We start from the raw sequence: 27,091 nt of genomic DNA, 5'->3' as shown, positions 1-27,091 counted from the left end.
TGCCTTTCTCTCCCCTCTTCCACTCCCAGTTCAGACCTCCCTCACACCTGACAGACAGGAGGCAGGTGCCAGACTGAGACAGTCACTCTGATAAGGACCTCTCTGAGGAGTGACAGGAGGCTGTTTAAGATAGATCCCCTGAGACCATAGAGTCCTGAACAGAGACACATTGGCCCGGTGTTATTAGTCCCCAGTTTGAGCGAAGGGTGACACACCCACCGAAAGGTGCCTTTAAGGCTTTTTCCAATGAGTTAAGTGGAGATAAGACAGCTCAGGGAGCTTTCAGTTCTCACCTCTTTGGGCAACAGGGATGGATGGGAGAGTGCAGTTGGGGGAGTTAGGTGGTTCTCACCTCTTTGGGCAACAGGGATGGATGGGAGAGTGCAGTTGGGGGAGTTAGGTGGTTCTCACCTCTTTGGGCAACAGGGATGGATGGGAGAGTGCAGTTGGGGGAGTTAGGTGGTTCTCACCTCTTTGGGCAACAGGGATGGATGGGAGAGTGCAGTTGGGGGAGTTAGGTGGTTCTCACCTCTTTGGGCCACAGGGATGGATGGGAGAGTGCAGTTGGGGGAGTTAGGTGGTTCTCACCTCTTTGGGCAACAGGGATGGATGGGAGAGTGCAGTTGGGGGAGTTAGGTGGTTCTCACTTCTTTAGGAGGTAGAAAAGCAAGTGGGTAGAGAGGTGTTAGAAAGAGAGAGGAGAGAGAGAGAGAGAGAGGGGAAGAAGAGGTTAGAAAGAGAGAGGAGAGAGAGAGAGAGGGGAAGAAGGGGTTAGAAAGAGAGAGGAGAGAGAGAGAGGGGAAGAAGGGGTTAGAAAGAGAGAGGAGAGAGAGAGAGGGGAAGAAGGGGTTAGAAAGAGAGAAGAGAGAGAGAGAGAGGGGGGAAGAAGGGGTTAGAAAGAGAGAGGAGAGAGAGAGAGAGGGGAAGAAGGGGTTAGAAAGAGAGAGAAAGAGAGAGAGAAAGAGAGAAAGAGAGAGGAAGAATGGGTTAGAAAGAGAGAGAGAGAGAGAGAGAGAGAAAGAAGGGGTTAGAAAGAGAGAGAAAGAGAGAGAAAGGGGTTAGAAAGGGGTTAGAAAGAGAGAGAGAGAGAAAGGGGTTAGAAAGAGAGAGAGAGAGAGAGAGAGAGAGAGAGAGAGAGAGAGAGAGAGACAGATAAAGGAAGAAGGGGTTAGAAAGAGAGAGAAAGGGGTTAGAAAGGGGTTAGAAAGAGAGAGAGAGAGAGAGAGAGAGAGAAAGGGGTTAGAAAGGGGTTAGAAAGGGGTTAGAAAGAGAGAGAGAGAGAGAGAGAGAGAGAGGGGAAGAAGAGGTTAGAAAGAGAGAGGAGAGAGAGAGAGAGGGGAAGAAGGGGTTAGAAAGAGAGAGGAGAGAGAGAGAGAGGGGAAGAAGGGGTTAGAAAGAGAGAGGAGAGAGAGAGAGGGGAAGAAGGGGTTAGAAAGAGAGAAGAGAGAGAGAGAGAGGGGGGAAGAAGGGGTTAGAAAGAGAGAGGAGAGAGAGAGAGAGGGGAAGAAGGGGTTAGAAAGAGAGAGAAAGAGAGAGAGAAAGAGAGAAAGAGAGAGGAAGAATGGGTTAGAAAGAGAGAGAGAGAGAAAGAGAGAGAAAGAAGGGGTTAGAAAGAGAGAGAAAGAGAGAGAAAGGGGTTAGAAAGGGGTTAGAAAGAGAGAGAGAGAGAGAGAGAGAAAGGGGTTAGAAAGAGAGAGAGAGAGAGAGAGAGAAAGATAAAGGAAGAAGGGGTTAGAAAGAGAGAGAAAGGGGTTAGAAAGGGGTTAGAAAGAGAGAGAGAGAAAGGGGTTAGAAAGGGGTTAGAAAGGGGTTAGAAAGAGAGAGAGAGAGAGAGAGAGAGAGAGAGAGAGAGAGAGAGAGAGAGAGAGAGAGAGAAAGGGGTTAGAAAGAGAGAGAAAGGGGTTAGAGAGAGAGCGAGAGAGAGAGAGAAAGAGAGAGAGAGAGGAAGATGGGGTTAGAAAGAGAGAGAGAGAGAGGAAGATGGGGTTAGAAAGAGAGAGAGGAAGATGGGGTTAGGAAGATGGGGTTAGAAAGAGAGAGAGAGAGAGAGAGAGAGTAAGATGGGGTTAGAAAGAGAGAGAGGAAGATGGGGTTAGAAAGAGAGAGAGAGAGAGAGGAAGATGGGGTTAGAAAGAGAGCGAGAGAGAGAGGAAGATGGGGTTAGAAAGAGAGCGAGAGAGAGAGGAAGATGGGGTTAGCAAGAGAGAGAGAGAGAGAGGAAGATGGGGTTAGAAAGAGAGCGAGAGAGAGGAAGATGGGGTTAGAAAGAGAGCGAGAGAGAGAGGAAGATGGGGTTAGAAAGAGAGCGAGAGAGAGAGGAAGATGGGGTTAGAAAGAGAGAGAGAGAGAGGAAGATGGGGTTAGAAAGAGAGAGAGAGAGAGGAAGATGGGGTTAGAAGAGAGAGAGAGAGAGAGAGAGGAAGATGGGGTTAGAAAGAGAGAGAGAGAGAGGAAGATGGGGTTAGAAAGAGAGAGAGAGAGAGAGGAAGATGGGGTTAGAAAGAGAGAGAGAGAGGAAGATGGGGTTAGAAAGAGAGAGAGAGAGGAAGATGGGGTTAGAAAGAGAGAGAGAGAGGAAGATGGGGTTAGAAAGAGAGAGAGAGAGGAAGATGGGGTTAGAAAGAGAGAGAGAGGAAGATGGGGTTAGAAAGAGAGAGAGAGGAAGATGGGGTTAGAAAGAGAGAGAGAGGAAGATGGGGTTAGAAAGAGAGAGAGAGGAAGATGGGGTTAGAAAGAGAGAGGAAGATGGGGTTAGAAAGAGAGAAGAAGATGGGGTTAGAAAGAGAGAGGAAGAAGGGGTTAGAAAGAGAGAGGAAGAAGGGGTTAGAACGAGAGAGGGCAGCAGGGAGATGAAGAAGGGGTTAGAACGAGAGAGGGCAGCAGGGAGATGAAGAAGGGGTTAGAACGAGAGAGGGCAGCAGGGAGAGGAAGTAGCGTTGGAACTGCGGCTCAATGACCTGAGGAAGAAGGGGTTAGAAAGAGAGAGGGAGGAGGAGGGGTTAGAAAGAACTATAAAGGGGTTGTCACCTCTTTGGGCAGCAGGGAGATGAAGTCGCGTTGGAACTGCGGCTCAATGACCTGCATCATGTGTTTGACATGCGTGGGCTCACAGCTGTCGATCAACTCATCCAGCGCCATCAGCTTCTCTGGGCCACTCCAGCTCTGAAAAACACACAGGACGAGGGAGAGCAGGGTTAGATGGGATGTGTCGATGGTACACTACTCCAGCTGGGGAATACACAGGACCGGTCAGGAGAGAAGTACATGGAAAGGACTTTATGTGTTGGTTGTGTTGATGGTACTTGATAGTAAAATAAGTTGTTTTTAGTGTGTGTTGCATTGAATTGGCATACAAGGGTGCTTGCTAGAAGTGTGGTGGAATGTAAAAGTGTTTGAAGCCAATTTGCATAGGTGTAGAAGTGTGTATATTTGCCAAAGTATACACTATATATACAAAAGTATATGGACACCCCTTCAAATTAGTGGATTTGGCTATTTCAGCCACACCCGTTGCTGACAGGTGTATAAAATCGAGAACACAGCCATGCAATCTACATAGACAAACACTGGCAGTAGAATTGCCTGACTGAAGAGCTGTGACTTAACGTGACACATTGTCATAGGATGCCACCTTCCCAACAAGTCAGTTAGTAAAATTTCTGCCCTGCTAGAGCTGTCTCGGTCAACTGTAAGTTCTGTTATTGTGAATTGGAAACATCTAGGAGCAACAACGGCTCAGCTGCAAAGTGGTAGGCCACACAAGGGCACAGAACGGGACCGCTGAGTGCTGAAGCACGTAGTGTGTAAAAATAGTCTGTTCTTAGTTGCAACACTCACTACAGAGTTACAAACTGCCTCTGGAAGCAACGTGAGCACAATAACTGTTCGTCGGGAGCTTCATGAAATGGGTTTCCATGGCCAAGCAGCTGCACACAAGCCTAAGATCACCATGCGCAATGCCAAGAATCGTCTGGAGTGGTGTAAAGCTTGCTGCCATTGGAGCAGTGGAAGCGCGTTCACTAGTGATGAATCACACTTCACTATCTGGCAGTCCGACAGACGAATCTGGGTTTGGAAGATGCCAGGAGAGCACCACCTGCCCCAATGCATAGTGCCAACTGTAAAGTTTGGTGGAGGAGGAATAATGGTCTGGGACTGTTTTTCATGGATTCAACTTTGTGGCAGTTTGGGGGAAGGCCCTTTCCTGTTTCAGCATGACAGAGAAATGGTTAGTCGAGATCGATGTGGAAGAATTTGACTGGCCTGCACAGAGCACTGACCTCAACCCCATCGAACACCTTCGGGATGAATTGGAACGCCGACTGCGAGCCAGGCCTAATCGCCCAACAACCTCACGAATGCTGTTGTGGCTAAATGGAAACAAGTCCCCGCAGCAATGTTCCAACATCTAGTGGAAAGCCTTCCCAGAAGGGTGGAGGCTGTTATAGCAGCAAAGGAGGGAGCAGCGCGATATTAATGCTCATGATTTTGGAATGAAATGTTCGACGAGCAGGTATCCACATACTTTTGGTCATGTGTATGCAAGTGAATAACACATTCCCTCAACAGAAGCCAGTTAGCCCAAGGCACCTCGCCGCTAACTACACTGGCAACAGGCCAAACTGTTGAGCTTAGCTAGCAAGGGCTGTAGTTGTAACTAGACCAAGTGTCTAGATGCTGGAGCCAACGTTGTTTTCCCTTTGGGAGAGCGCTCAAATGTAACACAGTGATTATAAGAGAAGGATGGAGGGAGGCATGGAGGATGGAAAGCATTGGGCATGTAAAGCATCTGTAATTTGGCAGTTAGACTGACGCCACCGGAGGAGCTGGCTGTGTTGGTAGTTAAGGAAGGTAATCAGGGAGTTGGGTTCAAAGCAGTACTCCTCGAACCAGGGCAAAGGGTTGGATTACTGAATGGTTACTCAGCGCTGGCTGGCAGGCGACTTAACACCCATTGGTTATGCCTCTGGGAATTAGCTTTCTGGGTAGAAACACCGCTAGCTACAAAGCTTGCTTATGCTTGGCGGGTAACGCACCGAATTAAGGCACTGATTACAAAGCATGGGTCAGTCAACCCTGGTTTTCAACCAGACAACATAACACCATGTTTCTTTCCAATGTTATGACATTTGGATAGCATTATTTTCTGGCTATACTCATCTTCAAACCTCGTAAAGAGGATTCATTGAATTTCTCTCTCACTCCACAGGAAGCACAAAAAGGGTCTGAGCATGCCAGGACAGGAAAGAGAATGTACAGAATGCACGTTGTGGGTTTAGCTGCCTCTAATACGGGCTGTCAGATGAAAGGCAAAAATGGGGCCATAGCAGGTGAACTACGTCAATAGTCTCTCTCTCTCACGCTTTCCCGCTCTGTCAAAAACCCACACACAGAGTTCTCACATGGACAAGTTATTTCACAGGATTAGTGTTTTTTTGGGAACGATTAAGCGATAAATGCAATGTTACAATATTTGACAACGGATGTCTGACTGAACTGTTTGATGCCGTGCCATGTCCCGGAGAGGCAGGTACTGATCTTACAGGTAGTTGTTGCAGAAGTAAACAGAGCGGAGAAGCCCGACCTTGAACGCAACATTGTTCTAAACCGCTGCTGAATCTTAACATCCTGAAGTAAGACTTACAGGCATCTACTTGTTAATGAACTTGGCCTGAAATCTCTATGCTGCAGTCTGGCTTCTGTGGCTGTAAATCTCTACAGGATGGGATTACATTTCACAATAGCAGTAGACTGGTTTATTCACCAAACAGAAAGAAGAAAGTTAATCACCGCAATATTAGCAGAAAGATGTTGCCGACAGGAATGTTATTAGCAAATTGCCATTTTTCGAATAAAAGATTTCTTGACATTTTGTTGCGGTTATGCAGCCATTACCTTCAGAGAACGCTTTGAAGACGGCACTAAAGCTCTAATTTCTTTCCTGTTTATTTCCCCAAAGATTTGGCCTTTATGACGGGCAAAGTCAATACAGCCACAAAGCCTGCTGTAAAAAAAACTTCAGCGAAGAAGGCAGCAGCATTACAGCGAGTTGGTTGCCAAGTCAAATAAACTCAGCATTGTTCCCATTTCGGATGAAAGGGATGCTTACTGACGATGAATTTGATATTAACAAAATGCTGGAAACAAATGGCCGATGTCTGAGCACTAGTCATCATTGTGGAGTTGCCTCAACACAACAAGGCTTTTGTTGCCCTATCAAAAAGCAGAGAAGGAACATTACGGCCGTGCCTGAAATGGCACCCTATTCCCTATATAATAAACTATTTCTGACCTGAGGCACTACAGGAAGTACCTGAAAGACAAAGGGATTTATCTATCGACTATTGGCTGTGACGTTAGAACTCGACCATAGGCTAATATGTCATTCGAAGCTGACTGGCCTAAAATACTATGTGGCTTTGAAAGGATTACCTGAACAAAGATCACATCTGTTCAACTGTTGACATAGTATACATCGGGCGTTGGCTGCACAAATACAATATTAGGGCCTGTATTCTAAACAGGTAGGCTAAATCCTATCCCATGCTACAGTGCATATGGTAATGTGTGGGCCAAAAGATCAAGGCAGCAATTACCTTCAAGGCTTGAGGAAACATTGATCGGGCGCAGCATCAGCTTTTTGATGAGCTCTCGCTCCGAGGCGTCGAAGGAAGACACTCAGGGGAGGGGACGACGACGACGAATGTAACAAAGGAGTTGGGAGGAACTAGGAACTACCTACTTAATTAACTACTTAGTTAGAACCATCAGGGAGCAGAGGCCAATTAGGAACTGAGAGCTAGGGGGTAGGAACTAACTCACCTGAAATGACCACTAGGAAGGGGAGGATGGACGTGACAGGAAGACATTGGAGGAGCTAAGTGGGAACTAACTCAGCTGAAATGACCACTAGGAAGGGGAGGATGGACGTGACAGGAAGACATTGGAGGAGCGAAGGGGGAACTAACTCACCTGAAATGTCCGGAGCCATTCCTGGAGACCTGTGGGAGAAGGGATGGAGGTGATACGCCGCCTCTGCTGCCCCTGACCGTTAGCTGTCCTGATGTGCCCAAACGTGGTGGGGGTGGCTGGGTAGGGGACCAGCCCTGTAGCACTGTGGGGAGAAATACGGAGAGATGGGGAGGGAGCGAGTAAGAATGCAGGATTTTTTTTTTTTTTCCCCCCACAAGAAAAAGATAACCAGACTACACTGAAGAAAAACTATTTCTCCTGTTCTTCTGAGGAGAAGGATGAGGGTTATATTGATAGCGAGGAACACGGAGGTCATTATGAATAGTTTCAAATGCGGGCAAAGTGCAGGTGCTGCAGCAGTAGCAGCTTCTGCAGTTATCTTCCACTCCGCTCACTAATTACAATAGCAGTGAGAAGGAGTACAAACGTTGGGTGGATGGAGAAGCAAACAACAGATACTAATGAGAGAAACAACCCTGGGTCTCTGCCAAGAGGAGACTTAACTGGGTTTCTATAGCTGGCGTGTATTCATTAGTGCACACCGTAGCAAACCATTTTGCAATGAAAACAGAGTGATCTAGATCTAGGTTCCTACCCGTTTGATTTAGTTTGCGTCATAGTGAATACACCCTGCTCTCTTCTCAATGCAACAGTTTCTCTGGAATTGAACTGAAACCAAGTTCGCATTCACTAGGCAGGAAACGGGAAGGTACTGCCTGAACGTCAATTAAGAAATGTTCAGTAAAATTTTCCGTTGCTAAATGTTTCAGTACGCCGTGCATGAATAAATACGAACCTGATCTCTTCCAGAGTGTTTCTCTGGAACTGAAACCAGCTGTTTATTCCCATGTTTCCATCATCATTAATCAACTAAATGCATCTGTACACAAGCTTGATTCAATTTGGTTTGGGTTACTAACTTGTTCTTATTCAACTAAAAATATTTTAAAAATCGATTTAGGGGAAAGAGAACTGCTATTGAGGTGCAGATCAATTCTGGAATGTGAATTTTAGGGGGATTTCTATCAAGGTGCGCCTCTCGCCCTGAGACTTCAAAGTGCACATAGTTCTAAAGAATTAAGTTCAATGTCAACCCACCCCCCCAAAGGGAAACCACGAGGCGTACGCTCATTCGGTACTAGCCAAACGCCAAACACACCATTCAGCAGTTCCTCACACCATTCTGCTTAGCGACAGAAGTATGGGGTAAGAGAGAGAGGTCTGTTTCATAACGGGTTTATTTTTAATGGGATTGAGAGCTAGACCAACGTGTGGCAATTACAAGGCTGCAGAAGCAGCACAGTGCTGCCAGTGAGTGAGGCAGCAGTGCTTCGTCAGGGTCCTCAGGAAGGCATGAAGTACACTTTAATGGGCAAGGAACACGCTGCGGTGAGCACTTCTTATGAGGATTATGTCTTAGTGTGAATAACTACATAATATTCTGACTTACAGGGACAACGAGGGCTGCCTGTTGGATCCTGTCTGTGATACAACAGAACTGGGTCAGGGTTTCTTTACTATTTGCATTGCTGGGTCTACTGGGTAGGAAGGCTAAATCTATTGGTTAACTGGTAGGAACAGGGGGTTGGTTCTTCATCTTGGATACTGGATAACAGGGTAGGGGAGATGGGAACGCGGGCGGGGGGGGGGGGGTTCTTTACCTTGGATACTGGTTAACAGGGTAGGGGAGATGGGAACGCGGGCGGGGCGGGGGGGTCTTTACCTTGGATACTCGGAGCCTTTGCAGGGCTTTTTTCCTGAAGGGAAAGATCGGACCTCTGGGCCATGGTCCAACTTTCTCTTCATCTGCAAAACAAGGGAGGTGAAAGGAGAAGAGATGTTAGGAGGCAGTAGAGCGAGACACCACAGAGGTACACCCTTGTGTGTGTGCGTGCGCACGTTCCTTCGTTTTTGCACCCCTCTATAAGAAAATAATGACAGGGCCCAAAACTAAAAAAACCTCCCTGCAGCAACCTAGCATTTGGTGAAAGATGAGACCTGGCTCGAGTGTAAATGATAATTCCTGCCTCACTCTCCAGATTACTTCTCCTCAAAGACAGAAGATATGAGTCATCTCTGCCATTAACATTTGCAGGCTGTACTCCTGAGGAGAACGAAGCAGCGCCTCACTTTGAGAACAGGGAAAGAACGATTTTGTTGTTGAGTAACTGGTATTGCAAACAAACGCTGACTTGAATGCTTTTGAGGCTCACAGCAAGAAAGAACTGACTGTTTCCTTCAGAAAAGGATTTGAACACAACTGTCGTCCTTTTTGTGCACACGGCACAGATCCTCACAAGAATAAAATTAAATGCAGATAGAGTTCCCTTGCCTTGCCACGGGGACCAACCATTTCCACGTGAGCAAACGTAAATTATGAACAAGAAGCCGAAGGGTCCCTACTTATTCAGCCTATAGATAAAAAGACAAATAATACTTCATTCTCAATGCAGACGATGGCGCTGGCTCCAGCTGAGAGAAAGAACAGGGTGAGGTGTGGTAGAGGTTGGCTCTAACTGAAAGACATTTTATGATTTCTTTTTACTGGGATCCCCATGAGCCAAAGCAAAATGAAAGGCAGGGCTGAGGTGTGGTAGTTTCTTTTTTTACACTGATGAGCTTCACTCCAATAGGTTGCATTCCATACTGAGAGCCTCTGACAGGCGTGAGAGATTCCCCCCAAAAAAGAGCAAGGGACACGAACACACACACACACACACACACTCACTGAAACAATAATTTGGCAGCAGCTACAGTGCCTTGCGAAAGTATTCGGCCCCCTTGAACTTTGCGACCTTTTGCCACATTTCAGGCTTCAAACATAAAGATATAAAACTGTATTTTTTTTGTGAAGAATCAACAACAAGTGGGACACAATCATGAAGTGGAACGACATTTATTGGACATTTCAAACTTTTTTAACAAATCAAAAATTGGGCGTGCAAAAGTATTCAGCCCCTTTACTTTCAGTGCAGCAAACTCTCTCCAGAAGTTCAGTGAGGATCTCTGAATGATCCAATGTTGACCTAAATGACTACTGATGATAAATACAATCCACCTGTGTGTAATCAAGTCTCCGTATAAATGCACCTGCACTGTGATAGTCTCAGAGATCCGTTAAAAGCGCAGAGAGCATCATGAAGAACAAGGAACACACCAGGCAGGTCCGAGATACTGTTGTGAAGAAGTTTAAAGCCGGATTTGGATACAAAAAGATTTCCCAAGCTTTAAACATCCCAAGGAGCACTGTGCAAGCGATAATATTGAAATGGAAGGAGTATCAGACCACTGCAAATCTACCAAGACCTGGCCGTCCCTCTAAACTTTCAGCTCATACAAGGAGAAGACTGATCAGAGATGCAGCCAAGAGCCATGATCACTCTGGATGAACTGCAGAGATCTACAGCTGAGGTGGGAGACTCTGTCCATAGGACAACAATCAGTCGTATATTGCACAAATCTGGCCTTTATGGAAGAGTGGCAAGAAGAAAGCCATTTCTTAAAGATATCCATAAAAAGTGTTGTTTAAAGTTTGCCACAAGCCACCTGGGAGACACACCACACATGTGGAAGAAGGTGCTCTGGTCAGATGAAACCAAAATTGAACTTTTTGGCAACAATGCAAAACGTTATGTTTGGCGTAAAAGCAACACAGCTGAACACACCATCCCCACTGTCAAACATGGTGGTGGCAGCATCATGGTTTGGGCCTGCTTTTCTTCAGCAGGGACAGGGAAGATGGTTAAAATTGATGGGAAGATGGATGGAGCCAAATACAGGACCATTCTGGAAGAAAACCTGATGGAGTCTGCAAAAGACCTGAGACTGGGACGGAGATTTGTCTTCCAACAAGACAATGATCCAAAACATAAAGCAAAATCTACAATGGAATGGTTCAAAAATAAACATATCCAGGTGTTAGAATGGCCAAGTCAAAGTCCAGACCTGATTCCAATCGAGAATCTGTGGAAAGAACTGAAAACTGCTGTTCACAAATGCTCTCCATCCAACCTCACTGAGCTCGAGCTGTTTTGCAAGGAGGAATGGGAAAAAATGTCAGTCTCTCGATGTGCAAAACTGATAGAGACATACCCCAAGCGACTTACAGCTGTAATCGCAGCAAAAGGTGGCGCTACAAAGTATTAACTTAAGGGGGCTGAATAATTTTGCACGCCCAATTTTTCAGTTTTTGATTTGTTAAAAAAGTTTGAAATATCCAATAAATGTCGTTCCACTTCATGATTGTGTCCCACTTGTTGTTGATTCTTTATATCTTTATGTTTGAAGCCTGAAATGTGGCAAAAGGTCGCAAAGTTCAAGGGGGCCGAATACTTTCGCAAGGCACTGTATATGCTATAGGATGGGCAATGACTGCACCCTTCGCGAGAAAGAATACCTTGATTAGAATAGCTCGATTTATACATGGGTGGTTCAAGGGAAACCACACACACACACCACAACCTCTCCTGCCTCAGTGGGTGCATAGTCAGAGCCTGGATAATGAACATCTAAAACAGGAGAAAACAGAAAGGCCTCAGCGTCCATCACACACCGAGCCCAAAATGACATTTGAATAAAACTATTTTTGGGGACGTACTTGTACAGTGAGTCTCAAATGGATGTGTATGCACTTGGTGAATTGAATACCCGGTTAGGAAGGAGCACTGGGGGGTTTCAAAAGACAAAGCCTCTTTCGTGTTGTGTTTGCTTTACTCCACTTTGGTAGTGTCTGTGACTGGTACATCATGAAATAAACAGAGATTTAGCCTATTTTATATGGGACGTTCACCCAAATAGATGCAATTTCCACCACACACTGGACTATAATAACAGACCAAGAATACCTATTAACTATTCATATCACTGCACTCTGACCGTCGGGACTCACACATGCATGGAACACTAGCTAGATGCACGGAGATGGACAGAAACTACACCAAGGACAAGTTAAGAATGCTAAATATTTAATTTGTTGCCAATTGTGGAGCCACAGAAAAATAGATAATATAGCCTAGCCTGCAATGTGGCTATAGAACTGCAATGAGGTCTGTATGGAGGGAGGCCTACTTTTTAACTTATTAGCTGGGGATGTAGCCTAGTTGATTGGAGGACCAAACAACGATACTGATATCAAAGACTATTGATTATAGTTGAATTTCCACCAGATCACTTGGCGCTGAGTGTGTGTGTGTGTGTGTGTGTGTGTGTGTGTGTGTCTGGTGGTCTAACTGAGCTGAGGGAAGCAGTTCTGGTTTCTCTTTCTTGTGAAGAGCTGGCTGGGTTTTGATTAGGGGCCCCTTGGTGGGATGGTTCACAGCGCGTTGATGAGACAGTCGGGTTAGATCAAGAACTGTTCAAATAAATGAAAGCCATCTCCCTGAGATGGAGAACAGGACTACGAGGAGACAATAAAGAGGAGACAAATGAATCAGAATCATTGAGAAGAGATTTTGATGGGATGCATTGCAGAGAAGGCAATGAAAAGGGATTCTGGAAGAAAAATGTAAATAACAAAATAAAATAATTCTAGAATGACATTCCAAATGTTGGTGAAGAACAGAAGATTCATCATCAATGTGTTTTCCATCTAGTTGAAATGTTCTCTCTCAAGGAAGCGGTTGGGTTTTTATAAGATATTCTCTGCTTGTTAGGGGGTTCATTCTCAACCTCAATCCCTTGTACCCCAAGGAATAACCTCACTGCAATGGCAGTTCAAGTACTAGGGAGAGTAGGGGTGTGTGTGTGTGTGTGTGGGGTACAGGGGGTGGTGGCTGAAGAGGGAATCTCCCAAGTGCAGGCGTTGAAAACACATTAGAGTGCAACAACCAGTCTCTTGTAATTCAGCCGTGGGAAAAGGTAACCCAAGACGAGACGGAGAATGTTGTTTGTAGACAGCTACTAATCAGTCACCCTGTGTCTCACACCTCTGACCTCCCTAACTGTGAGAAGGAGGAGGAAGAGAGCTGGATAGAGAGATAAGGACATTTTGAAAAGCAGCGAGAGAGTGTGAGAGAGAATGAAAGCGAGAATGAAAGTGTGCCTCATAAGATCTGAGGAAATCATTCTCTTATTATAAACTGGGTGGTGAATGAATGCCGATTGGCTGACAGCGGTGGTATATCAGACCATATACCACAGGTATGACAAAACATGTATTTGTTCCTGCTCTAAATACATTAGTAACCAGTTTATAATAGACAAAATAAAGATTAGCTCCCAGTCGGTCTGAAAAGACAGATTAATAACACATTACAGTTGGTTTCTCATTGAAATGTAGACCTTATGAAAATATAACTAATTGGAATAACATTCTCCATTCTCCACAGTTATTCAATTACCATGTCAAGCAGCCATGAAATCATTTCAAGATCTCCACTGGAGAAACAAATAGAATTGGGACATAACTAGAAAGAGATGGGGCACCCGTAATATCCATATATAACACAGAACATATAGCAAAGGGACCTATTGCTATAAAAGAAATTAAAGTCAAACTGGATTTTCTATTAGGCTTTGAAAAAACAGCCAGTCTCCCCCTCTGTGCCTGCGGAGGGTTAAAACAGAAGATTCTTACAAGACAACACTGAGCACTCCCTTCCCTACAGAGTAGAACACGCTCCCTATAACAGCAGCTGAGTGGATGGCAGAGAAAGAGCATCTAGGCATGAAATTATACGACTGTAGAATAGTCGCTTGAATGTGAGAGAATATGAAATGAGAGGAAGAGTCGGCTACTCACTGAGAAGAATTTGCTACAACAGGAGCACACAGCGAATGACATAAAAATATAATTTAGGTATGAAATTATAGCCGCCTACTTGATACCTCTTGAAATGGAAATAATAAACAGAAAGGATTTAAAATATGATAATGAGCCTATCTGAATAGAGGTGGGAAACGCCTTGCCCGGCTGAACACAAACAGTCCACATTTTAATCCCACTAATTAAAAACCTGAAATGCATCCAAAACCCAGCAGCCCAGTCAATTTGACTAGCCAGCACTTTTCTCCTTGGATTTTGTGCAAATGAATTTGAAGTGATTACCCAATTTGTTTACATAATATGTTCCACTATAAATCATCAACAGCTGCACGGTCCCTTTCGTAGTTTCGGGAGGACGTGTCGAAACTGTTTAACGGTAACCGATGGTGGACACGGACACAGGAGGTGTGGGACGTTCCGCTGCCCGGTAACAGACGTTATTCAGAGTTTCCGGTGTGCTCAGTTCATACCGGTTGATTGCCTCTCATAGGGCTCGCTTTCCACACAGCCAAGTTATTAAGCGGATCAGCAAACGCATTCCTCAATGTTATCCGCACTTGAAACCGTAATCGCGCTGTGATGTTGGTTGCAGCAAAATACTTGCAGTCTTTCAACCTCATCACCAAAGTCTATGAAAAACTCCACCACAATAAGCGTGCATTCTTGGATGACAAACTATGATGGATAAAAATCTGTCATAAAGGTTGTTTTGCCTTATACACAGCAGTCTGACACAGTGACCCATAATTTGTTCTTGAAGTCTCAAGCAAGTCTACAGTGTAAGGAATATAGTCTCTTCTTCAACAGGCAATTCAACAGACACAAATCAGATAGCCTACAGGTAACTATGCAGTGAGACACTTGGCAACACAAGATGCCCACAACTGCATATGTAATAGCCTGATGCATAACACATTGGCAGACCAAGGGAAATATTTGGAATAGGAAACAGAATAGCTACAACCTAACCTAAAAGTATTGATTAAAAAAAACATTGCTCACTATAACCTGGAAATGGAGGTTATATTCTATGCAAAAATGGGAGGAAAAGTCCCATATTCTGAATGTCTGGTTTTGCATCCTCCATAAACACATCAAAAAACAAAGTATCTAGTCTAATCGTTCGTTCTGATGTTAAAGCACTCTGTGGGTAAATAATGTAGCATTGTAGCCTATTGGTTAATATGCCGTGATGCAAAGGAACACACTGCTCACACGGTCAGTGTGACACGCAAGTGCAGTTAATTGATGGGCAGATAGGCTGGGTCACCGCGTTTTCAACAACGGGCGTAATCCATGGTAAAGGAATGAATGCTCATTGCTCAAATATTATAGTGAGAAAATGTGAATCAACGACAGCAAACCTCACGTGTAATTATTATGCAATAGGCCTATACATAAAAAACAATGTATTTCATAAGCAATATTTATTTATTATGTTGCCGACCTCCCTGTACCCTGAATGTCATAACGAAAACCGATGTGCTCAGTATGAATCTCTCAGTCATTCTAAAATATGAATAAAATCGGCTATGAGCCCCGCATCATTTCCCTGCTGTTCCCGTTCATCCTCTGCAGTGCCTGCCCATTCAATCTGCTGATGTATACAGCGGCGCGTCATTTTCGGACATTCAATTCGCAACCAGCAGAAAATTATTTCCCAGGCGCTCGGTCAATATGTCAATCATGCAACGATATGACAGCAAGATTGTGCGGCATGATGATGCATACAGACGTAGAAAGCCTACTCACTTTATAGAAAATCATCTTTAAAGTGCCGTAGAAACCCATGTTTGGTAATCCGGCTGTGGGTTCCTATTCCTTCACTGCGAATCGTTGAATCCCCAATATGACAGAGTGGTAGAATCGCAGCGCAAAGGAGAGCAGGGCAGAGTGCTCGCGGGTAGATCCGTGACAATCTCTGATGTGGACATGCTCGAGCACGTCACCGAACGGGCGTGCGTGCTTGACGGTAGGTGTAGTAGATTTCTCGGTATGGAATTGCTCCGTCCGTGCCACACTGATTGATTTTTCTCAGTAACGATTCAAATACAGAACTATGGAGCTAGTAGGCTCTCACTACCGATTGCCCCACAGGACTGCACGAGCGAGGATAATGAGCAAGGAGAGAGATGATAAAAAAGGGGAAGTTGCAACTCGGGCGAAAGGGGAGGAGTGGCTAGGGGAGAAAGGGGAGGACCATGCCCTCTTCAGAGCCTTCACAACGCTAGTTTCTGCGTAGAGCTCGGATTACATTTTCCCCGGCAGTGAGGAAGCGAATGGTGCAGTCCAACAATAAACAGTATGCGCAGCGCATCAATTATTGGTGCGAATACACAGCAGCCAGGAAGGAAAAGGGAGGAGGAAATCACGGATGTGACTAGATGGAGTACAGCTACGACCGGAAGTGACTTTTCGTAGCAGGTTGAGAGAGGTTTTTCACTAACCTTAACCTAATTCCCCTAACCTGCCATGTTAATTATTCCAACTTGCTGTGTAGTAAATTCTCCTAACCTGCTATGAAAAAGTCACTTTCCGATCATAGCTGTATACCACCGAGTCAACCCCCTCACTTGTTGCAGTCCACACACACCCCATGGTATGGCAGTAGTGGCACCTCTAATGTTCTTTCCCCATCACTGGGCAGGAGGTATTTATCACAACTTGCTTTAAATAGGATATTCTGTATAATCAGTGCTCTGCTTAGGGCAGTCAGACAAATTACATCCCAAAAAGTGAGAAACTAATATAAATATTAGAGAGAGAATATGATATTGAATAAACAAAAAAATGTATTTAATATTTCAGCCCATGCATAATAAACGCATAACATTAATATATTATATTCCACACTTCATTTAGCCCGGGGATAAAGAGAAATCCATTATTCTCTAGTCGGCAGCGGTACACAATATGCACTTCAGGTGCAGCACCTGATTTACACACGAAATTAACGCCAATTCCTTTTCAATATGGGCAAAAACAATGATGGGCCTTAGTTATCAAAACTAGAACATAGGTGATGGCTTCACAACTGGGAAAGGGCTATCACATGCAAATTATACTGCTGTCGAGGGGAAATAAAAACAACTCTAAACTACTGGTTTGGGCCCAAAACAAAACCACAGCTGAACAAACTAATAAATAATAATGGTTGAGGTGAATAAACATTGTTAAAAGAAAAGACTTCATCGTATTTGTCACCTCCGAGGTAAGAGGGAAGCTGTTCACAGGGCTATCCTGCTATCTGGTAAACAAATCCTGCACTGGCAGGTAGCTAGCTCGGCTATTGTTATTCAAATAAGTTCTTGTGTAGAAAATAAATACACATGAAAAGCCCTTTCGCTTACGTTGATCAATTTGGACAAATGGGAAACTAGTCTGGGGATCACCTGCAAGGTAAAAGCAACTAGCCTGCAACTAGCCTGCAACTAGCCTGCAACTAGCCTCCATAGGGGCCGATTCATAAAAAGGCTGTTGCAGTGCCCATATTTCCTATTGAGAGTGTCATTGGCAACATGGAAGGTGCGTTGTTTTATTATCTTGTTAGAACATCTCTTTAGACATCTGTCAGCACACTACCGGTGAAGCAAACACACGGTCACATTCTAGAAATCCAGCTTTGTGCTTTGAAGCCCTAGTGTCAGTCGAGGTTGAGTGATTAAAAAAACCCATCCATTTCCCTCTCATCAACACCTTGGAGATTCCCTAAAAACACACCACATCGATTCAGCTACGACCAGAAGTTATTTTTTCATAGCAGGTTAGGAGAACTTACGCAGCAGGTTAAGGGAATTAGGTTAAGGTTAGGAAAAGGGGTTTTGTTATACTTTTGTTTTTATCCTGTGATGTTTATTGTGTAGTAAATGTTTGTTTTTATTTTCATTGTTCTTTATCGATGTTTTTTCCTGTGAAGCGTGTTGCATTGCATTCATGTCTGAAATGTGCTATATAAATAAAGCTTTATTATGATCTGATTAGGGTTAGCAAAAATACTCTTAAACTGCTACGAAAAGTCACTTCCAGGGGGGCTCCCGAGTGGCGCAGCGGTCTAAGGCACTGCATCTCAGTGCTAGAGGCATCTCTACAGACCCTAGTTTGTTTCCAGGCTGTCTCACAACCGGCTGTGATTGGGAGTCCCATAGGGTGACGCACAATTGGCCCAGCGTCGTCCGCGTTAGGGTTTGGCCGGGGTAGGACGTCATTGTAAATAACAATTTGTTCTTAACCGACTTGCCTAGTTAAATAAAAAAAGATTAGATAGATTTATTGAAGTGCCATGTTTTTTTAGGGAGCCTCTCCAACAGAAACTAACTTTTCAACCAAGATCCCGACGACACACTGGGCGTAAATATATATATGGATTGCAATTGTTCCCGAATGAGTGAGCGTTCATGTGCAAAGCATTAGCATTTCAATTGTTATAATTATCAACTCTGTAGTGACTTCTCAGGTGACCCCGACTACCCTTTCGTCTAACAAGCCGCCATGCTGGTTTAGCCCAGTAGGGCACATTCTCCTATCATTTCTTGTAACCATATTTACTTTGTTTGTTTGTTTATGCATTTCTGTGAATTACTTAGTTAGTAAATAAATGATTTAAGACAATTGATGTATGGATGACTCATAGTGAAGACTGGGTTCGTGCAGGTAACAACAATTTACTAATTACAGACAATATTTGATAAAAACTATAAGTCTTCAGTTTAATGATGCCAAAGACAACACATGTATGACACAAACTACTTTTAAAGGGGACAATTGAGGCCTTTGAGAGAGACCTGCTCCCCATGTAATCTAGTGTTGGAGGGGTTAAAGGTGGCCAGGTGCAGTATAACTAAGATAGTCTGGAGCTCTCCCTGCACTGGAAATCTTTCATTTGTTTTTGTTGCCACAGCAACACCAAGCAGCACACCGAGACGGTGTGTGTGTGTTGGGTCCTCTTGAGAACAACCCCCTCGCTGCCCAACCTTAACACAGTACGTTGGAATGCGTGGAACGTGAGAGCGGTGGCGCCCCAGCCTTTGAAGAGCCTGTGACCTCTGTTGCGCCCCTTCTGCCGCTCGGTAAAGCATTAACATCCAGCGGCACTAGGCTCTTACCTCACAACACCTCTTAAAAACCCTCCAGACCCAGACATGGGGCTTCCACAAAACAGGTGTCCTCCGAAGTACACTCATATCTCAGCCTTGTCCGTGTTTTGTCTTCTCGTCTTTAAGTGATAGACCTCTGTGAGAGAGACTGACAGATCTCTCGCTCTATAGATATATTTATATATCTAGATATAGATCTATCCATCTATCTATATAAAGAGCGATATATAGAGACAGAGAGAGGAGCGAGAGCGAGAAGGCTATGATGAATGGTTCTCGGTGTTGGAATATCTATTGGGAACTAGAATGGAGAATGTAGTAAAATTACTATCTTGTAACAGCGCAGTGGTATGTCTGGAGGGCAAATGCAAATGCTCGATTCCCTTTATGTCTCTGCTCTCTCTCTCGCTCTCTCGTATGGGGCTTCCTACGCAAACCGTAGGCTACAGCATGTGGATGTATGGATTTCTATGGCAGTGTTTCAGCCAACAGAATAGAAATTAGCTTATGAGTGTTCAGGAAAAATTGACAGTTTTTTTAATGTACGTGATACTGCAGTATTTAAAAAGGAAAAGGAACTGCAGAACTGATTCACGGAATTCATCATTCTTCATGAGGTTTCATTAAATAAAGGGTAGAAAGTGAAAAATGAAGGGACTTTAACCCTCTCTATAGGTGGATTAGATGGACTTAGACATTGAGCTTTTCAAAGGCAACAGATAGCCAGGGTATTTTCCCACCTCAAGCTATAGGAGAATGGCCTCCTTGATCAAATGTTTCAACGTGGGGCCTTGTTGAACTTGAAGCAGCAAATACGTCTTGGGCAGTGGTGCGTCGCTGAATAACCGCCGTGTCATTGTCCTGGCGGTGACAAAATAGGGGACCGGGGGCGGGGGGGCCTTCGATCTCAATGGCCGCTCACCGAGAGAGCAATAGCAGGGTGCACTCCAACCAGACAGATGACATGCGATCGACGGGGAGAGGTGTGACGAATAGAACCTTGGTCCATCGGTGCAGCATTCCATTCTGGGGAACTATTGGGGAATTATTCTGAATAATGACATCTGCCTGTGGCTGCTTGGGGCCATTAGCATAACAGCCTTTAGCCACCCACGCGACTGCAACCCCCGAGAGTCCAGGCCTCTATTGGGGTCAGGTCAACGAGGAAATTAAAGTGAGGAGGACTGACATCTCCTATTGTGACATCACGAGTGTTCCATGGGAAATGATATGGACAGAACAGAGGATAGAAGGGCAATGTCCATTACTGCCAATCACACGCTGTTAAGAGTCAAATAGTAACTTTACCTGGACCCAAGGTTGTTCTCAGGCTTGATATCTGGCTTCCTGAAAGTCTGGGAAGCCCATCGGAAATTCCAGAGAGACCAATAGTCTCCACTACAGTGAGTTTTGGAGAGGAGAAAGTGTATAAAACTCTGCACTATGGAGAACAAAAGTTTAACTACAAAGACAACCTACTGGCCAGGGTGCGTGCGTGCGTGCGTGCGTGCACACACACACACACACACAATAAAGCCCAAGACACCAGGGGCGACCGGGTGTGCTATGGACCCGTGATAATAACACCATAAATTACTGTGACAAAACTAATATGGAGCTTTATTAGTTGTTTATCCACCATCAGGATCTAAAATTGAACTTTCTATTTCCCTGCTGAAAGCCATTGAAGGTCAGACTTCACAAAAACACCACGAGGCATTCCCACTTCCTGGAAGGAATACTTAATAAGTAAATAAGAAATCAAACCGCTGACTAAAGACTTTGATATTTTTCTGCCCCGGGGTTCAAGTGAGAAGAGAGATGTCGGACGTCACTGACATTTATCTAACCAACTGTGCCTCTCTTTGGATTACAACCGAGAGAAACGGAACTAAATCCCTGGCTGACAAAAAGGTCACCTGGATTATTTTCCTAATCGAAAGAAACTACTGCTTTATCTATTAGCAGGAAGTAGGTAGCAGGCTCGTGTTTAACTTCCAGCAGCACTGTTGGGAAAAAGTATATCTGGGTGGTGGGCTCCTGCAGTTTCTCAGTGGATGGGGGGCTAGAGGCTTCTTCCTGACCTCCCATCTGGAGCCTTCCCTTGTGGGGTTGGCCAGGCACGGCACCTCCCAGCTATGGAGGCCCACCCAGATCTGAGAACAGCAACCATCGCTTACCTCGTATTTTCCCACTGCATACTGATATAGTATATCACTGATCTGTGACCTGCCTTTAGAGAGGGACTTCAAATGAACATGGGGGAAGAGGAAGCTGTTGACCTTGTCGAGTAGAGCGAATAAATCAGACAGCAGGAAGTGTTGTGTCCTTTGTGGATGGGTTGAATTAACCCTTTGGCACTGAACTACAGAGAAGCTGACACACACACACACACACACACACACCAGAACGATAAGCACACATACAGAGTTAGAAAGCCAAACACGAGTACTCCCTCTTGGATTCTTCAAAGCCAGTCTTGACCTTTACCCATAGTCAATTAATACAGAGATGTTCTGCTAGCAACGAACGGCAGCTATAAACAAGATCAGTCAGAGCATGACTTATGTACCAGACAGCCACACAGGAAAACAATGTCAGGGGTTGATATGTTTCTGGGAGCATTTATAGAACATCGTTATATGATTTAGCTGCAGGCCTGTACCATGAACAGGGAACTTAACACTGACACTCCAATAACGCAGTTAACGTGAATATTACCCCTCTGTCCCATCCCTACAGTGTTGCAGTTTAGAATGTTTTGCATTTACCTCATCAATATTCCACATGGACATGAACACGGAGAGAAGAGGGTTACAGAACTGGCAGCCATAAGCCAGGTGAAACTTGGCCTGCGCGGGTGTCAACATTTACAGAGGAACGGATAAACCCCCTTTAATTATTCAAAAGTGCCACTCCACAGCCCAGATTAGGCAGAACGAGCCAAATTGCAAAAAAGCAGCGGTGGTTTGCTGGCTGTTGGCTCGGTGTCTGGATGAGCTAGTTGGAGGAGGAGGAGGAGGAGTGTGAGGAGCCCAACTGTGTCTGGGTTACCTTTGACCTTCCTGGGTCTCTGGGTTCTGCCCAGTGCTCAAATGGGGACCATAGCTCCACCTCCTTTTTTCACATCACACATTTTTCAGATCTCAACCTCTCCTAACCACAGTCCCACAACACCCCACCTCTCCCAACACAGGAACAGGCCTCTCTGGGGAACTATTGCCCCCTTCTAATAGGATCAGAAAGAGCAGGCTATTCAATCCAGACCTCTGCAAATTACAGATAAGAAGCAGGAAGCCAGGCTCTGTTGCGCTCCATCTTTCTGTCGTCAACATGGGGGAATAGGCATGTATATTGGTCACCCCCACCAAGGCATTTACCTTCATTTGGAGAATAATTTATAAAGCCAGGAACTCAGCGTGTAGTAAAAGGCCATGGGAGAATGCAGATGGGCTGGCCATGTCCATATTATCAAGCTTCAGCATCTCAATAAACGGTGACCTTTAAATGCAGAGTGGTGTGTGGGTGTGAAGCACTTTGCCAAGATGTGGGACTGTTCATTGAGTTATGAATGCGTGGCCGTGGCTCTGTACATCCGGAGCGCACACAACACACACACTGCGTCTCTCCCACCCACGCTCGCACTTCAGTAGAAGACAGACGTCACTTTCTCCTTTAAAAATAACTCCAAATTACAGCCCTGCTGCTCCCCTAACAATACCCAAGGACTAATAGGCATTCTCCTAGACCCTGCACTGGAAGGGGCAAGCCAGGGAAGAAGAGGAGGAGGAGGAAGAGGAGATGCCAGGGTAAAGGAATCTCACTAGAACCCACAGCATGTTTCTCATGTACAGTTTTCTAGAAAAAGTCACACACTCTTTTCAACTACACCATACCGGAGCCAACTCCATATTTGAAAACATCCCTCTCAAAAGGAGAAGGTAATACGGGGTCCAAACCGGAGCTAAATCTATTCTCTGAGATGTAATTTGAGTGGATGGAGCAGCTGGCAACTTTGGGCTTGGGGTCTCAGAAAAGCTTGAGAGTGGGATAGTTTTCTCCAGAGCAGAGGAAGAAAGACCTAGAACTCAAAAGCCGAGGCTAGCGGAGAAGACACGAAACTAAACGAGGGCGGAGAAGCAAATTGGAGCAAAAAAAGGTAGCCGGTGTTTTTTTTTTTAACGTCTTTTTGAAGATTACGGCGTGATGAATCAGGAAGACAGGTGAGCCTGAAGGACGGTGTAACATGGAAGGAATGCAGGTGGAGGATCCAGGAACGTCTTGACGTGTTTAGCTGAGCTACGACCAACAACAACTCCTCTTTGTACCAGAAAGTCCATTGTAATAGCAGTCCTGAAACATTGCTCCATTTCAATACCGTTGTTCTCCCATACTTGACAGTTTACCTACCCAATGTCCTAAATGCCATCTCCACAGCAACCAGCTACAAATAGAGGAGCAAGTCACAAACTATGGTCTCATGATGAGGAGGAGGTCAATATGAAAAAGGCGGCGGCCATTTTTAACCTCTGTCCAATTACTAGAGACTCGCGGGACAAAGCTTGATCTTGTTTAGATGTTGGCCATTGGCTTAGCCTTTGAAAAGTACAGGCTCTTTGTCTAAATGGACTTTGAGCGATTAGACTTATCTATAACAGGCTAATAGCAGGAGTGAGTGATAGTGTTGTGATGGAGTCAGGCGGTAAGAATGCTGCCACACACACATTGCCATGTCTTGTGTTCAAAGTGAAAGAGACATAAATGGAATTTGTTTTGGGTGGTTTGTCAGTGGAATGTGACTGACGCAACTCAACAGCAATGCAACCTGGTCCGAGTAGTTGAGGAATGCCCATAACCACAGCCATGTCTGAAATATGATCCTCCACTCCTGAGTATGCAAGTATATTAACATGACAGTGTATGCTTGTGTAAATAAGCATGTGTGTGTTTGTCAGTTAGTGAGAGGGTGTGTGTGTTGGTGAGAGTTTATGCATGAATGCATGTGTGTGTGTACTGTAGCTGAACCTGAAGCAGTAATCTGCTAGAGTGTGTGTACGTGTGAACGTTTGGTGGGTTTTAACACATGCTCCCTGATAGCGGAATACTGCCGTCTTTCTGCATGATTGCCTGAGCCAGCAGTGGTGTGGAAGAGCATCCTCCCGTTCTAGGAACACACTCGTCACACTTCCTCGGTTAACCCGGTTAGCATCACCAGACATGACACTCGGTGGTCTGCCCTTCAGGTGCGTCACTCCCTTACACAGTATGCGATCCTCCCTTTTTCCACACGTCTCAACAGACTCAGGTAGTCACCATATCCCCTGAGGAGAAGCTAGGTCGAACCCAAATACATCTCTATGTTGAGAACACCCGGGTCTGTATCCATGCTGCTTGTAGCCAAGCGGTTAGAGAGGTGAGTCAGCAACCGCGGGCTGCCAGTTTGAATCCCGGGTCTGATAGGAAAAATTTGTCGGGAAGTCTCCAGCATCTTCACTTGCCTTTGTGCCCTTGCGCCCAGTGTGGAAGCCTCCAGCATCTTCGCTTGCCTTTGTGTCCTAGCGCCCAGTGTGGAAGTCTCCAGCATCTTCGCTTGCCTTTGTGCCCAGTGTGGAAGCCTCCAGCATCTTCGCTTGCCTTTGTGCCCTTGCGCCCAGTGTGGAAGCCTCCAGCATCTTCGCTTGCCTTTGTGCCCTCGCGCCCAGTGTGGAAGCCTCCAGCATCTTCGCTTGCCTTTGTGCCCTCGCGCCCAGTGTGGAAGCCTCCAGCATCTTCGCTTGCCTTTGTGTCCTTGCGCCCAGTGTGGAAGCCTCCAGCATCTTCGCTTGCCTTTGTGTCCTTGCGCCCAGTGTGGAAGTCTCCAGCATCTTCGCTTGCCTTTGTGTCCTTGCGCCCAGTGTGGAAGTCTCCAGCATCTTCGCTTGCCTTTGTGTCCGTGCGCCCAGTGTGGAAGTCTCCAGCATCTTCGCTTGCCTTTGTGCCCTTGCGCCCAGTGTGGAAGTCTCCAGCATCTTCGCTTGCCTTTGTGCCCTTGCGCCCAGTGTGGAAGTCTCCAGCATCTTCGCTTGCCTTTGTGCCCAGTGTGGAAGTCTCCAGCATCGTCGCTTGCCTTTGTGTACTTGCGCCCAGTGTGGAAGCCTCCAGCATCTCACCAAATGCTGCACGTGTCTTTGGTAGGGGTTGGGTTAAAAGCAGAGGTCAAATTTCTTACTGACTAATAGTGATGTTAATCATATTTAGAGCGGCCGGCCAGACCTCATAGGTCTTTCACCACCTCCACTATCCAGCTTCTGCCCTGCAGCTGCAGTGCCTCAGCTAACACTCTGCTAGAGTATTCCAGCCCGCCCAGAGTATTCCAGCCCGCCCAGAGTATTCCAGCCCGCCCGGGCACTACAGTACAGCTATAATGTTACAGTGCTACAGTCCCTATGCTCCAAACACTTACCTCCTTAATGGACAAATAATAGTGTGATAGTGTTTCAGTTTGGTTTAAATTGCCCAGAGAGGGTTGTGTGGCTTCCAAAACGTTCATGGATTAATGTCATAAACAGATACATTGTACAAGCACAACAAACACTGGTCCATCATTTAGGCTGCATGAGCTGAGGCATGTGTGTGTGTGTGTGTGTGTGTGTGTGTGTGTGTGTGTGTGTGTGTGTGTGTCTGTGTGTGTGTGGTGACTTGCTTGACTCAACAGCCTGAGGCAAACAGAGTGACACTAGGGGAGGAAGTGTGTGTAAACGGCAGTGTCGACACGGCTCAATGACCTGCCGTGTGTCATGGGACTCTCCTCATGTAACATGTTTAAGTCTACAGAGAGGAGGGGTTAGATTAGGGAGGACAGAAGATTACAGTGAACGTACGACATATTGGTTTAATATGAGGAAGCAGAAATAACACACAAGTGTGGGTACACAAATATCTAGGTAAGTGTGTTGGTTGGGAAATATACTGTGTCGGTAAATGTGTGTGTGGGGAAATAAAATGGTTGAGCATTGTGTGTCTCTATACAGAAATGGTTGAGCATTTTGTGTCTCTATACAGAAATGGTTGAGTAGGCTATATGTGCAGTGAAACAGTTTCCTTTCTTTGAGTGTACCAGTGAGGCCGCTTGTATAGGAGAAGGGCAAGCGCTCTACAGTCCTATTAACCAACTGAACAGACAGTTGAGGGCAGGGATGGCTGGGAGGGCAGGGAGAGACTGAGGCCTTGAGAGAGGTGAGGTGCTGGGATTCAGAGTGCTGGATGTGAGAGTAGAGGGCCAGAGTTGGGGCTGTTACGGTGACTAGGCTTCTCCAAAACGGTATTCCTAATATTAAGAACATTGCTTTGCAACAGGATTATAGTAGGCTTGTCACGATAAAAACATTTTACAAACACCACGATACCAGGCCAAGTATCACGATGGCCATTTAGTATCGGGATACCAATGTGGGAAAAAAATCATAAAAAAATTAGTGGCTTAGCATCCTGTTTGGCCCGGTTTGGTTTGTGAAATGATGAAAATGTGTGTAAATTGCAAAGTCTACTCAGACTGGTCAGTGCAGGTGAGTGATGGCTGGTAGGGGATGAGGCTGGCTGATCACAGCTGCCACACGTGAAGTGGATATTATTGGACAAGTGCAGACAAGAGACTAGCAGCTGTTGCTTAAATGGATCAGAATTGATCAATTAAATTGACTTTATAAACATTTTATAACAGGCGCCAGCAGGTTCTTTAGATCAGCAGGGCTGAAAAGTCGGTAGTATCATATGTAACGGTACCATGTGGTTCTAAAATGTTGGTATCATAAGTATCATGACGTTTTGGTACCTGGCTGGCATGAAAACGAACCACGGGAAAAGCGTCCTCCATTCGTTATTTAAGTGCACAGATGACATTTGTTTTCCCCCTGCCCCTGTTCAGTCCGGTGCAACTCATTTCACACATATATTAGTTAGTATATGTAAATACAAGACTAAATGAAGAACAGTCTGATGCGTGACAATATCACTTGGGAATGACACCCAGCGTGTGCAGTAAGGGAAGAAACAGCGCCTGCCTTTGTTTTGCCGAGTTTTTCAAATCATAGTTGCCCACATGTAGCCTGGCCCATAGGCCTATATGTTTAGATAAGGTTTGTATCAACAACAGTGGCCAAATAACTCCAAACGTAGCCTGTAGACCTAGGACCAAAACGGATAGAGTACAGAACCTACAGAGCCTAGTGACACGCGTTCTTAGAGACCCAGTCAGAGCGTAATCGCATGTGAAAACAGAGTTTTG

At 45.3% G+C, this 27,091-nt stretch overlaps 1 protein-coding gene across 7 annotated transcripts in view; it reads right to left on the bottom strand.

The window, feature by feature from the left end:
* LOC139419006 (F-box/WD repeat-containing protein 7) overlaps positions 1 to 27,091 on the bottom strand; it is a 189,346-nt gene that overhangs the window by 25,026 nt on the left and 137,229 nt on the right. For 6 of the 7 annotated variants that reach the window (XM_071168814.1, XM_071168815.1, XM_071168816.1 and 3 more), the window contains 3 exons: positions 8,696 to 8,778; positions 6,973 to 7,114; positions 3,028 to 3,162 (listed from right to left, as the gene is read on the bottom strand). In XM_071168814.1, the coding sequence (XP_071024915.1) occupies positions 3,028 to 3,162; positions 6,973 to 7,114; positions 8,696 to 8,778 (360 nt within the window). Of the gene's footprint in view, positions 1 to 3,027; positions 3,163 to 6,972; positions 7,115 to 8,695; positions 8,779 to 15,487; positions 15,832 to 27,091 lie in introns of those variants that run through there. The other variant, XM_071168820.1, reaches the window with a different exon arrangement.

This window comes from Oncorhynchus clarkii, chromosome 10 (assembly GCF_045791955.1).
Source record: "Oncorhynchus clarkii lewisi isolate Uvic-CL-2024 chromosome 10, UVic_Ocla_1.0, whole genome shotgun sequence".
NCBI lineage: Eukaryota > Metazoa > Chordata > Actinopteri > Salmoniformes > Salmonidae > Oncorhynchus > Oncorhynchus clarkii.
This window is presented reverse-complemented; position numbering and strand designations above follow the sequence as displayed.